We start from the raw sequence: 12,664 nt of genomic DNA, 5'->3' as shown, positions 1-12,664 counted from the left end.
CATCCCATGTTAGTGATGTTTCCAGTCAGGATGCTTTCTATTGGTCCTCTGTAAAAGCTTGGCATGGGAACTTGGCCTTCTTAAGCTTCCTCAAGAAATGCAGTAGTTTAGCTTATTTATGAAAATGTTCATGATTAAATTATAGGTTACATCTGAATATTTTCTATAAAAAGCTCAGTTAAATGTTGAATAATAATTCCAGCCACAGCTGTTTAGTAAAGTTTGATGCTGTTCTGATGCTTCTGACTGGTTCACATGTTTTATTTTGCAGCCCCACCCGTCTGAAAGTGTTTAAACTTTCATTATAAATGTAGAAAATTTAAAGTAATTGAAATAGACTAGTATTTCATAAGGTTTAATCAACGAAAGGCGAGCACACTTACGATGAGTGGCTGTGTCCAAGTAATCCATAATAATAACCCTAACAGTTCAAACAAACCAGGCGATACAACAACAAATCCAAGAGGGGTAAATAATCCAGAAATCATGGGAACAGGAGAGGCACAACGAGACAGAACATGACAGGTTACACACCACATGAGACAGAGCAACAGCAAACTATGACCAGACAAAGACCAAAGAAACAAGCAAGCATATATACACTGGGATTAATGTGCAGGGTGGGAGCAACACAACTGACAGAGATTGACGAGACACAGGCAGGCAGAGACACAGCAGGGGTGTAATGTTTAGCCCCATGGTGGAAGGAGGAGACATGGACATGGAGTTCTTCACCTGGTGCTTCAATTTATTTTTTCACCAGATACGTGGAAAGTGCAGTTGCGCAAGTGAATTATTGCAAAAATATATCAAAAATTAACAAAAACAAACAAATATAAACTATTCAAATTATCATTAAACACTGATGTTACACAACACCAAAAAAAAACCCTATATCAGGCCCTGACTATGGGCTCTAGCACATGTGCCCTTCCAGGCCAAAGCTGTTCTCTCTAGGGAACCTCTGCCTCCTTCCTTTATACCAGAAGCCCCTCTTACAAGACAAACCAAAGTTAATTGACAATCAATTAAACACCATTATGTTACCTCAACAGTCCAACACATCTCTGGCTACATTAATACACAGCACATCAACTATAAAACCAGAAATGAAATGTTACATGCTAAACCAAAAGCTTCTCCAAACAGCCACTTTAAGGTACTCCAGTACACCCGTCTGTACTGGCTCACACTGGGACCATTCCAGGTCTAAATGACTCCACACTCCATCACTTCCTGTTTGCCCCTTCGGCCCAGATCCCTGCTTGAGGATGAGAACAGGTGAATAAAACGTACAAACATTTGGTTGACCTTGTGTAAATCCAATAAGCTAAAATAAATGACTTGAAATGAGCTGTGTATGTGTTGTATCTATCTAACCATGATTTCAACTCTTCCGACTAGTACTTAAATGAACTGACATGAAACGTCAAGCCATGTGTCCATTGGTGCTAGCCCATATGCTAAAGGTAAACGTCCTATGCTAATGCTCAGCTAAGGTTAGCTTAGCATGCTAAGAGCAATACTACTGCTGGCTTAAATGAAGGCATGGGGTAGCCTCATGACAAGGGGAAACTGATACTAACAGGTTGCAAAAAACAAGACAAGACTCTAACTGGAATTCAAAACCCAGAATAGACAAGACAGACCAAGTAACTGAGAAACACAGGCAACTCCACAAGACCGAAAAGACTAAGATAACTGAACAGAACCGAACAGGCTAACACAGAATGATCATGACCAAATGAATAATGAAACAGGCAGGGAACACAAACTGACATCTAACAGACAGAAACCAATCAAGACAATACGGAAACTAATAACAATAACCAGGCGGAAACAGAATCAACCAAGACAGGTACAGATTACATCAAAATATGACAGAACAGATCAGAGTAATGAATATAACAAACTAAACAAGAACACAAGCAGAAAGAACGAGACCAAAATACAACGGACTGAAAAACAGAAACGGCGGATAACTAAACAGGTCAGACAGGCAGTGTGACAGTTAAATGTTAAATAAATAAATAAATAAGACATCATGTAATAACTAATTGTAGGCCTACAGAACTACAGACAATATACATAATATCATTAAATTAAGAAATAACAAAACTTAGTTCCTCATAATAAATGTTGTTTTTGCCCCGTGACCCTGTATGCAGGATAAGCGGTTGACGATGGATGGATGGAAATGTTGTTTTTGTGTATCCTAACAATTATTGTTTTATTTTGAAGTTTATTGCAGGCATGTTTTACTAAATTCTTGTACATTTTAATTATTATCATTACTGTATTTGACACTTTATGAGACAGTCTTTATCTATTAAAGCAAGACGGTGATTGTCCGAGGCGATTGCCTCAGTCTGAATGAGCCGACAGCCAAGTGGCTTTATTAAATAAATAATCGTAAAAAATGACAATGTGAAATAAATACAGACATTGTGTATTTAAAACAGTGTGGGAAAATGACATTTTGTGAAAGCAAGCATAATTAAATAGTATTTAATAATAATGAGACAAGTTTTAAAAATTAATTGAATTCAATTCAATTCCACAATTTTATATTTTGTCTTTATTCAAATTCATAATGGTTTTCTTTCTTTCTTTTAGAGCTCAGAGCACAAGCGCAGACTGGTAAAATCCACCAATGATCTCATATTTAAAGGATCCAGGATGTAACTTCATCCAACAGTCTCACACACACACACACACACACACACACACACACACACACACACACACACACACTGTGGTCAAAACATAGGAAACCAACCAAGGTGCTGGAGCCTTGCCTCAAACCCAAACCACACTGTGCTGACCGCTAGGCCTCCATAATGATGGTGGAAAGGGTAGATCCTGTGTGTGTCTGTCTGTACGTGTGTGTTTGAAAGGGAAAGTGTGTTTTTTTTTCGTGAGTGTGTCTACGCATGTGGATGCATGCTTGTGTGCAGCAGGGGTGTGTGTTCACTCTCTCCGTCTATCCGTCCTGTCACTGCCTTCTGTTGGGACTTCTGGGAAGCCTTGCAGTAGAGGAGCTGAACAACAACAGGTATGTACTGTGTTTACACAGGTATGTGCAGAGATTTTATTTACACATTTGTATTTATATTTTATTTTAAAATTGATTTTCCTACAAAAGAGTTATAAATAAACTCTCAAACACTACGTCTTCTCTCTGAGCACTAGTTGCTGCTTCGCAAGAAAATATGTATTCACGCTGCATAAAAAGACAAGCACAGTAACTATAATGCATGCTTGAGATTAAACTGAATGGGACTCTTTAATGATGTTGCATGTGCATTAATTTGAATAAGACATCTGCTGTTTAAATACTGAATGACTCTGGTTAGAGCTGATGAGATTTTGGTTGCTTAAAAAAACTGCAGATCCTTTAGAGAAAACGTACAGAGGAGAAGCACATGTGTTTATGTGATTGTGTGTGTACCAGAGACAGAAGGTGTTTTTGTGTGGTTTAATTGAAAACAGCAAGTTTTTGGGAGATGGTTCATTTGTCATTAAGTGATGAGGTAAGTGATGACACCAACATCATCTAGGTGTTCCCAGTATATATATATATCAGGCTGGCAATACTATATTTTTTAATTTTGCCAACAAATTCCATGAAAAGACCAAACCAACAACATGTCAGTCCAACTCTCGATACTTCCTGTCTGTGGCTCTCATCTCCAAGCTCATTGGTTCCTACTTAAGACATAAATCTTCAGTCTTCACACATATTTAATTATTAAAGTTTTTAGTAATTTCTTAAAGCAGCTGCTCACTCTAGTTTTCATCAAATAAACAGGAGGAAAAAGTGCATTTGTTGGGGACTATTTTCAGCAGCGGATGAATCCACATGTGGTGCTCTAGTGAGTATTTGAGGCTGCAGGACGGGGTATGTGGGACCGATTCAGAATAAACAACAGTGCTTATGTATTCATGCTGTTTTAAGGCTCAGAGGTAGAAGATACACACACACACACACACACATTGCATTTTTCATTTACATAATTGTAATATGATACCACAATCAGGCCAAATCCTCTGGAGCTTTGAAACTTATTTATAATATATTTTAGCTAAAATAAAATGTTTGGATATTACTAATTATACAGATGAAAAGTATGTGATACTTTCTGCCTCCTTGTCTTAGTGACTTTATTCAAGGAGACTCTCATGTACCCTGCTGAGAATGTCACTTTAAAACTTTTATTAACTTATGTTCATCTCAAGTTTTAAAGACGGTGTGTAGAAAAACATTTTGTGTAAAGAATTTGTACATTTGGCCAAGGATTATAAAATGTGCTTGTCTTTACTTTATTATCCATCGACAACTGCTTATCCCGCGTATGGGGTCGCGGGGTACTTTATTATCATTATTTAAAATTTTTTATACAAATAAAAAACATTAACATTAAGCTTAACATTTATTTGTCCATGAATGAACACTTTCTGTCTTTTGTTTGTAGGTGTTTGTGCCTTGCATTCCTTAGTTGCAGTGTTTTCTTTTTGCTGAGTTAGATGTTGTAACACTGAACGCTTCACAAGCCTCCCCGAGTCCATATTTTTCATCATAAATGACAGAAAATAAGCCAGGGGTCAGCAAATAAGTTTGGCATCGGGACAATTTCTCCAAGCCGTTATATGGCGGGCCAGAACAAAGTCAAACCATATGAAATCATGTGCACGTTTAGCTCAGTTGGTACTGTGCGGGACTCCTGACGGGTAGATTGTAAGATTAATTCCATCTTATTGCAGATATTTCTTTCTCCCTTGTTAAACAAATTGAATCAAGGGAAACTTTTGCACAGGCTCACAATAAAGCATGTGCTGCAGTGTGTGCGCGCGCTCCAGCGTTTGATCTGCATTCATAAACCTACGGAGGCTTATTTTCATTCAGGGGAATCCAATCACACGTTTACTGACAGCTTTTTCAGAGGTGTGTCAAGAAGGCCAGATACTCTTTTGAATTGTCCTTTAGAACTCTTCAAAGTAAAAGCTCTTAATAAACTCGACATGACGCATTGCTGCAAAATATGTTCTTGTGCACTTTTACTTTAGAGGAACAGTCACTTAAGAGGAGGTGATTATGTGAGTAACTGTAGCTGTCATGACTGAGATCTATTTCAGCACCAGCCGCTATCAATGTTTTATTTTTTTTATTTTTCTGCTATCAAAGCAATCAGGCCATGGGCCAGATAGTATTGCTGGCGGGCCGGCTCTGGCCCGCGGGCCGCCTATTGCCGACCACTGAACTAAGCTGACCACAGCGACTTTTTGCCTTTAATGACAAAACTACATCTTTAAGACAATCAGAAGAAAGACTACTACTTTATATCTTCTTTTCTCACACTCAGTTCCAAGCTGGAGCTGACCAGCATGTCTCAAATATGGGAAATTGACACATGTCTAAGATGAGTAACTGTATAGTCTACTAGAGCCTCTGTGTATTATTGTAGGTGTGTGTGTGTGTGTGTGTATCACTGAAGCAAATATGAAATTGCTGAGGTTGTACTCGACATGTCTCTGCAGCTCGCCCTCCACTTTTCCAAGCCTCTCTGTCAGTTCAGTTTTGTCTATCAGCTCTCTGACTGCTGCTCGGACTCATTCCTTAATGTGAGCTGACTGCAGGAGCTGAGAGTTTAGCCTCAGGGCTTCTTCTCCTGTTCCACCGTTTGACACGCCTGGAAGACTTAGAAGTTTGTACTCTGAAAAGTTAGATTTCCCCTTTTCTCTGCTTTATTAGGAGTGATAGCCACAGTGGAAGCAAAGCCATACAAGGTTTAACATTGAGGAATAGTGTAATCCTGGCAGCATGCTGACTCAGGCTGTACAGGACAAAATGTATGGACTTAAATACAGACTGCCACACAGAGAGGACATAAGGCACTTCAAGCACAGAAGACGAGATTCATTAAGACTGAATACAAAAAATGGTGCTTGGATACATGATTTAATTATACTAATGTATTGATGAAGTGCAAATAACTAAACATATATACTCACTCTGCTTCCGAGTCGTTTGACTTGATGAAGAGCAAGGCATGCAGAAACATTAGTGGTTTGCAAGTTACATAACTGAACTGGAACAGTGCCTACTTTGGGCTCACATGGTGGCAATCATTTCTGAAATCAATCAATTAGTCAGTAAAACAATCAATTTTTACATAGTACGGTTTGTGCAAGATGTAAATACAAGTGCTTTACAAAAAATGAAAAAAAGTGGATTAAACTAGACGAGCAAAGGCAAGTTTTGTTAATTCGTAGAGCACATTTCACGGTCAAGGTAATTAAAAATTCTTTACTTAAGACATTTTAACGTATCAAGTCAAGACATAAATGAAACACAATAAAACATAAAAAAATAATTTAAATAGGAGTCAAAAATAGCTAAATAAAATTCTAGGCAAAAATGAGTCATACTGCAGTGCAAGACCTGAATGAATGGTCCCGAATTGAATTAAATGCAGTTGGAAAACTGAGATCTATGATTTAAAATAGCTGAAAAACTTGTGGACATTTGTTCCAGATGTGTGGTGCAAGTAAAAGCAATGGAACTAAAATCCTGGCTCAGAACTGAAAAACAAAAAAGGGAGATTAAAATAGTTAAAGATGTTCAAAGATGATGGTGAAAATGATATTTCTTTAAGAAGGGTCTCACCATAGTAGTCATGATCCTGCAGTTAGTTATTTACTCATTCAGCAGACATATAGAGAAACATTAGCATTTGTTTGGAGTTGCATTTGTGTCCACCCGATAAATGTATTCACTCTCCTTCTAGCTCTGCTTTGGTCTCTCCACCAGCTTCTGGCTCTGGATGCTCCACTTTCTTCACCAGCTAGTCTCTAAATGTGTTTGTTGATGCTGGGCAGATAATGTACAGAGATTGTTTGATGAAAACTGCTGCCTGCTGCTCAACACATCCTTATTACAGGGGCGTAAAAAACTGACGCTTTGAGAAATCCTGACAAAGCGTATTTGAATCAAATACCGAAGCTTTGTCAGGTTTTCTCAAAGCTTCAGTATTTGATGAGGCCCGCTGCATGTCGTTGGAAGTGGCATTGATCCGACTGGTGCGAGCAAATCAAAGTTGCAGGTTACAAAACCAAAACAATGTGCTGAAAGACAATAAAATGCTCCATGAAAGTTCCTGAGAGGAACTTTTTAGGTCCTCATTTTTTCCATTGTTAAAAAGAAAAAAACAATGAAGGAAATGAATCGCTCTGTGTTTAAAATACTAATTTCATGGGGTTTTCTTCCCCCAGGTGCTGGTGTGATCATGGCCACCAAACTGAGCGTGCTGCTGCTGTTACTGGCCGTCGCCACAGTAACGGTTCTGGCCCAGAGGCGACGCCAGTCGACCACTGGCGAGTGGAACTACAGGGATGGCTGTGAGCACCCAGATTAGTCTCTGTTTATTCTGGGTCAAAGGTCAAATTCAGGTCTCATCATGATGATGTCAAAGCTAGAGGTGAAAGATCACGCTGCTCAGAGCAAAGCTGTCTGTAAACGTGTGAATGAATCTGTCTTTTAATTTTGAGCTTTATTGCTCTCCTAAGGCAGACACAAGAAGACAGGAGAAGGCGCAGACCACTAATATACAACAATGACCAGTCAGATTGTTTGACAAAAATGCTCCCGACCTAGCAGTTTCTCGCTGCCTTGAGTCTTTGCGCTAAGTCAGGCTACACGTCCTGTGATCAATAAGGTCCAACTGCAGTTCTTTGTGCCAATGGAAGAGAGTAGGGTCCCTAAAAGTGAGAGGCATCGCTCATCATTTTGTTGTCCTTTTTCAGTTATGAGTCTCTTGTGCCTAACAATGTGTCACCTGACCGAACACTCCTCATCAGTTGTGCGTGAACTTTTGGATGTGTTTTAATTGTGATTTTCTGTCCCAGCCGAGAAGGTGAGCATGCGCGGCGTGTCCAACCTGACTGAGGTTCTGGACAACTGGAGGTTCGACATCCTGAACCAGATGAAAGGACTTCTGCAGAACGACCACCAGTCTCTCCTGCCCGACTACGCCAGGTACGGAGGGAGAGAGAGGGCAAGACTTTGAACTGTGTCAGAGGTTATTAGTGGGATGAGTTGTACATTTTTGCACACCAGGTCACCACGTAAACAGTTCTGTTAACCTTCTGGCAGGTTGAGATTCATTCTTTAACAGCAGTTAAACTAAATAATCTCACTATAAGATCCACTTTCAATCATTTCACATACAGTAATCTTTATCAGCAGATTGTCATGGAATTGTGGGTTGATTTCTTTTTTATCCTCTGGGACTAAACATCCAGACTGTAGTCTAGCTGCCATGCTCACAGATGTAATTTTGGTTTTGAAGCTTGGCTGAGACGTTTGCAGAAAGCTTTTGGTTTGACCCAAGACTCAATAAGTAGTTGCATATGTAAAATCTTGTTGCATTGATCAGTCCTTTAATGAAACTTTTAGACTTTTCTTAAATACCAACAGCGGTCTGAATATTTTCCTTAATAGAGCTGGATTTCACAAAGAGAGAACTGTCCTGCAAGAGTTTATTGTAATGTCGTTTGCAAATGGACCTCCCAGCTTGTTGGGCTGAGAGATACTGTATCTGTGGATTTAATGATCGTATTTATACATACAGCTTCATGCGTCACATCCCTCTGAGACAAACAGTAACATTTCACCTCTATTAGTTTTCACATGAGAAGCAGGACAAAAGATCACACTGTGTAAGATGAGAGCATACATTTCTATTACAAAACTGTTAATTAATTTACTTTTCTCTTAAACCTGATTGATGTGTTTCATTATAGCATTGTAATTTAAAATATATTGGAGCAAGACTCGATGACTATGAAGCAGAAAAGGACAAAAATGGAAAAAGTGAGGAAACAGAAACATTTAAACTGAGCAGAAAAGAAAATAAGGCAGAGCATTTAGCTCACACATGGCCACTACACTACTGTTTAAGTAACTACTGGACCATAATGATGTCTCGTCCTCTAAACTGCGGCGAGATGCGGGAAACACCCGACTTCCTTGTGGAGAACTCGAGCCTGTTTCTGCACAACAGCACGTTTCTATTTTGACTTTTTTAAAACTGCAATTTCAGCTGCAGTTTCTTATGACGGCGTCGGCCTCAGAGTGCACCCAACCAACTCTGACTTTATTTTCAGCCCGAAGCATAAACCAAATTCCTGTGGGGACCCTCAATACCCAGACTGTTTTATTTCACTCATGTGGAATATTCTGCTCATTCAAAACACACAGGAGGACAAAAACGTCTGCTCTGTCAGTTCTGACAAAAGTTACTGAACTAAATTCCCACTAAACTAAGCTGTCTCCTCCCCATACTGCAGGGGCGGACTGGGACGAAGCATTTTATTCAGTGCATCACAAAATGAGCCATTAAAATGCATTTTCAAAACTAGAAACACCTACCTGGCTCTCCTCAAGTACCTCAGCTGATCCCTTGAGTACAAAAAATGAATGACACATACAAGCCTAGTGGCTGTCCGGACCATGCATCTGTGTTTTAAATGTTAATAGATTATTGATGCAACAAAATTTGGACCCACAAATTTGCTGGAGCCATGCTAGACACATGGAAAAAAACAATACTGTACCCAGAATCAACCACTAGAGTGCATTAAAAAAAACACTCTACAGGATATTTCAATATAAATTGAATAACAATTTCTATCTGCACCAAAAAAAAGGTGAAATTACCAATACACAAAGCTTGCGACTTTGGTTATCGCTGCAGAAACTCATTCACACCTCAGCCTAGATGAGACATTAGGATTAGGAGATTATGTTAGTATACCACTAAAACATAACACTCTCAGTAAAATATATAAATGGAAAATTCAATATTAGTACGTAATGTTAGGATGTTAATTTAACTTTATAACTATTCTTACCATTAGGCAAGTTTGGGAGCAGTTGTTTTATTATGTTCTGATGTGGCGTGTGCGATTGACATAACCAGACATGTTAAAATGGCCCCGCCCCCACCCCTGTCTGGTCCAGTAACCACACACTATGAGCCAGTCAATCAAGCCATACACAAATTGATTTTCAACTGCAGTTTTTTTGTCTCGGTTTTAATACTATGTGGTTTATCGGCCCATTTGTTCAGCTGCCCACCAGGAAAACCCCCGGTACTCCCAACGGCTAGTCCGCCCTCGCCATACTGGCTCTTCATACATTATATCTTCCACAATTGTGAAATTTAATCAGTACTGAAAACCTCATGTTGACATTTCAATACTACTGAATTACAAAAAAACAACATATATCTGAATTTAAATGTGGTCTGAATTCTCCTGTTTGAAATTTACAGAGGGCAAGTTGTGCAAGAACTAACTACTCTCTGTGTTCCTGTTCAGAATCCAGCCGCTGTCTGAGGCCTTAGACGACCTCTACAAGGAGTTCAACGCCCTCAAATCCCGCCTGGGCGATCTGACCGAGAAGTTCACCGCCATAGAAACTTTCATTGACGAGGTCAAGGCCAGCCGCGCCAACAATGCCAACAACGCCAACAACGCCAACACTGGCCCGGCCACCGATCTGGCACCTGGTCCCGCTCCGGGCCCCGGCCCCAAACAGAATGGGAGGAGGCTGATAAGGAAAAAACCCCCCACTCCCTCCTAATCAACCAATGGTGTGCTTCCTCCATCCTGATGTTTGCTTCTTCTCACGGCTGTCTTACATCTCTAATCTTTCTTTAATTCCATAATTATCATGTTCCATGCAATGAAATTCTTTTACCAAGCACAAAAATAAAAAAAAAATTAAAATATCGGCCCGTTCTCATTCCCAGGGCGTCAAATAGCGGCACTTTGTCAGGTCCTTTGGCGTCCGACACCAACGCACATGGCACCTTTTAGCGTCATTATCCAACGCTAAAAGTAGGCCTATTATAAGTAACAGAAAAGTCCAAGTAAGGAGGTGGTCTAGGTCGTCAGGTGGGTCAGAAACCGGACTTTCACAGAGGAGGCCAGTATTTGTTTTCTGTGTAAAACAAAAAGTCAACATTGACTCTTTTTAGCGTTTTTACATAACTTACATAAGCAAAGCCACGTGAGTAAAACCACGTGAGTAAAACCACGTGAGTAAAGCCACGTGAGTAAAGCCACGTGAGTAAAGCCACGTGAGTAAAACCACGTGAGTAAAGCCACGTGAGTAAAGCCACGTGAGTAAAGCCACGTGAGTAAAACCACGTGAGTAAAGCCACGTGAGTAAAACCACGTGAGTAAAGCCACGTGAGTAAAGCCACGTGAGTAAAGCCACGTGAGTAAAACCACGTGAGTAAAACCACGTGAGTAACGTATTTTGACCCAAACCACAATGTTTTCCTAAACCTAACCAAGTAGTTTTGTTGCCTAAAACTAACCAAATCGCTACGTTTCACAATGTTAACCACTAGTTTTAATTTGAAAGTCTAACCGGACACATATTTTTTTCATTAAAGCTTACCCAGGGCGTAAAAAAATGATGCCAATGGGTCTTGACTAAGCATCCATATGTGATGCCCTGTGATGAGAACGGGTTGAACATATACAATACAGTATAAGATAAAACGTCTAAAATATACTGTAAATAAAAGATGACACTCATACATAAAATAAAAACTAAATAAAAACACACATTATATAAAAAGATGTCAGAGCTGCACTCAGTGTGTTGCCAGGATCCAGCACTCCAAATAAATGTTGTTTTCCTGTGACGGTTTTCTAATCAGTGTAATTGGTGTACAGACACTGGTAACATAGACACTTGTTTTAGAAATCCACACACCTGCTGTGTCTGAAATCACTCACTTGATTTCGTCACACTCGACACTGAATAGTAAAGTAAGCAGTAAACTGAGATTTCAGAAGCATATTTTGCTGAAAGGTGAATTTTTCTCTATCTGTAAAATACATTGTGGGATTGTATCCATCCCATTACATTAAATTGCACACTCAGGTGTGTAGTGGTTTCAAACACAGCCACGGTTTCCTGATAAAGGATGATTTTTTCTACAGTGTGACCCCCCCAGTAACATTGTATCTTGACAAACATTTCAAATCATTTTGTTTGAAAGATTTCCTCGTTCCTTGTTGTTGTTGTTGTTGTTGTTGTTTTAGCTCCTGGCGAGTTCAGCTACACATGCTGAGTGATATCTTACAGCACGGCTGAGCTGGTGAGAAAACACTTGTTCTGTTTCTTCTGAATGCTTGTTGGACAAACGTGCTTGTTGGTTTGGATTTCCTGCTGCATCATATGAGCTCAAAATAAACTCACTCATTGCATTACATTCATAATTCAGTCATTGTTTCTTCAAAATAAGTTTCACTTTGATCAGAAGACAGAACAGCTGAAGATGTTAAAGGATATCTGATTTCCTTTTTAAGATGAAGTGTTTTTACATTTATCTGACGCTTTTATCCAAAGCGACTTACAATTGCTATACATGTCAGAGGTCACACGCCTCTGGAGCAACTAGGGGTTAAGTGTCTTGCTCAGGAACACAATGGTAGATGGGTCACAGTGGGGAACTGAACCCAGGTCTCTCACACCAAAGGTACATGTCTTATCCATTGCGCCATCACCATAATCCTGCCTGTTCTTTATAATACATAAAGTTTTGTAAGCCATTTAAAGTTTATTTATTCTAGGTCTTCCAAA

At 39.5% G+C, this 12,664-nt stretch overlaps 1 protein-coding gene across 2 annotated transcripts; it reads left to right on the top strand.

Moving 5' to 3' along the window:
* The first annotated feature begins 2,874 nt into the window (after nt 1-2,874).
* Nucleotides 2,875-12,300, top strand: si:ch211-76l23.4. 2 transcript variants are annotated; one of them, XM_038707863.1, is made up of 4 exons: nt 2,875-3,076; nt 7,273-7,398; nt 7,906-8,035; nt 10,381-12,300. In XM_038707863.1, exons 1-4 carry the CDS (start codon nt 3,058-3,060, stop codon nt 10,643-10,645), a joined length of 540 nt encoding a protein of 179 aa, XP_038563791.1. In that variant the 5' UTR covers nt 2,875-3,057; the 3' UTR covers nt 10,646-12,300. The 2 variants fall into 2 exon arrangements, with proteins under 2 accessions (XP_038563791.1, XP_038563800.1); XM_038707872.1 differs by having other exon boundaries at nt 2,891-3,055.
* Nucleotides 12,301-12,664: the final 364 nt, after the last annotated feature.

Source organism: Micropterus salmoides, unplaced genomic scaffold (genome assembly GCF_014851395.1).
Source record: "Micropterus salmoides isolate LMB-PRFRI ecotype aquatic unplaced genomic scaffold, ASM1485139v1 Ms_hic_scaffold_10, whole genome shotgun sequence".
In the NCBI taxonomy this organism is placed as follows: Eukaryota; Metazoa; Chordata; class Actinopteri; order Centrarchiformes; family Centrarchidae; genus Micropterus; species Micropterus salmoides.
Note: the sequence above shows the minus strand (reverse complement) of the source record. Positions and strands in the feature narration are given on the sequence as shown.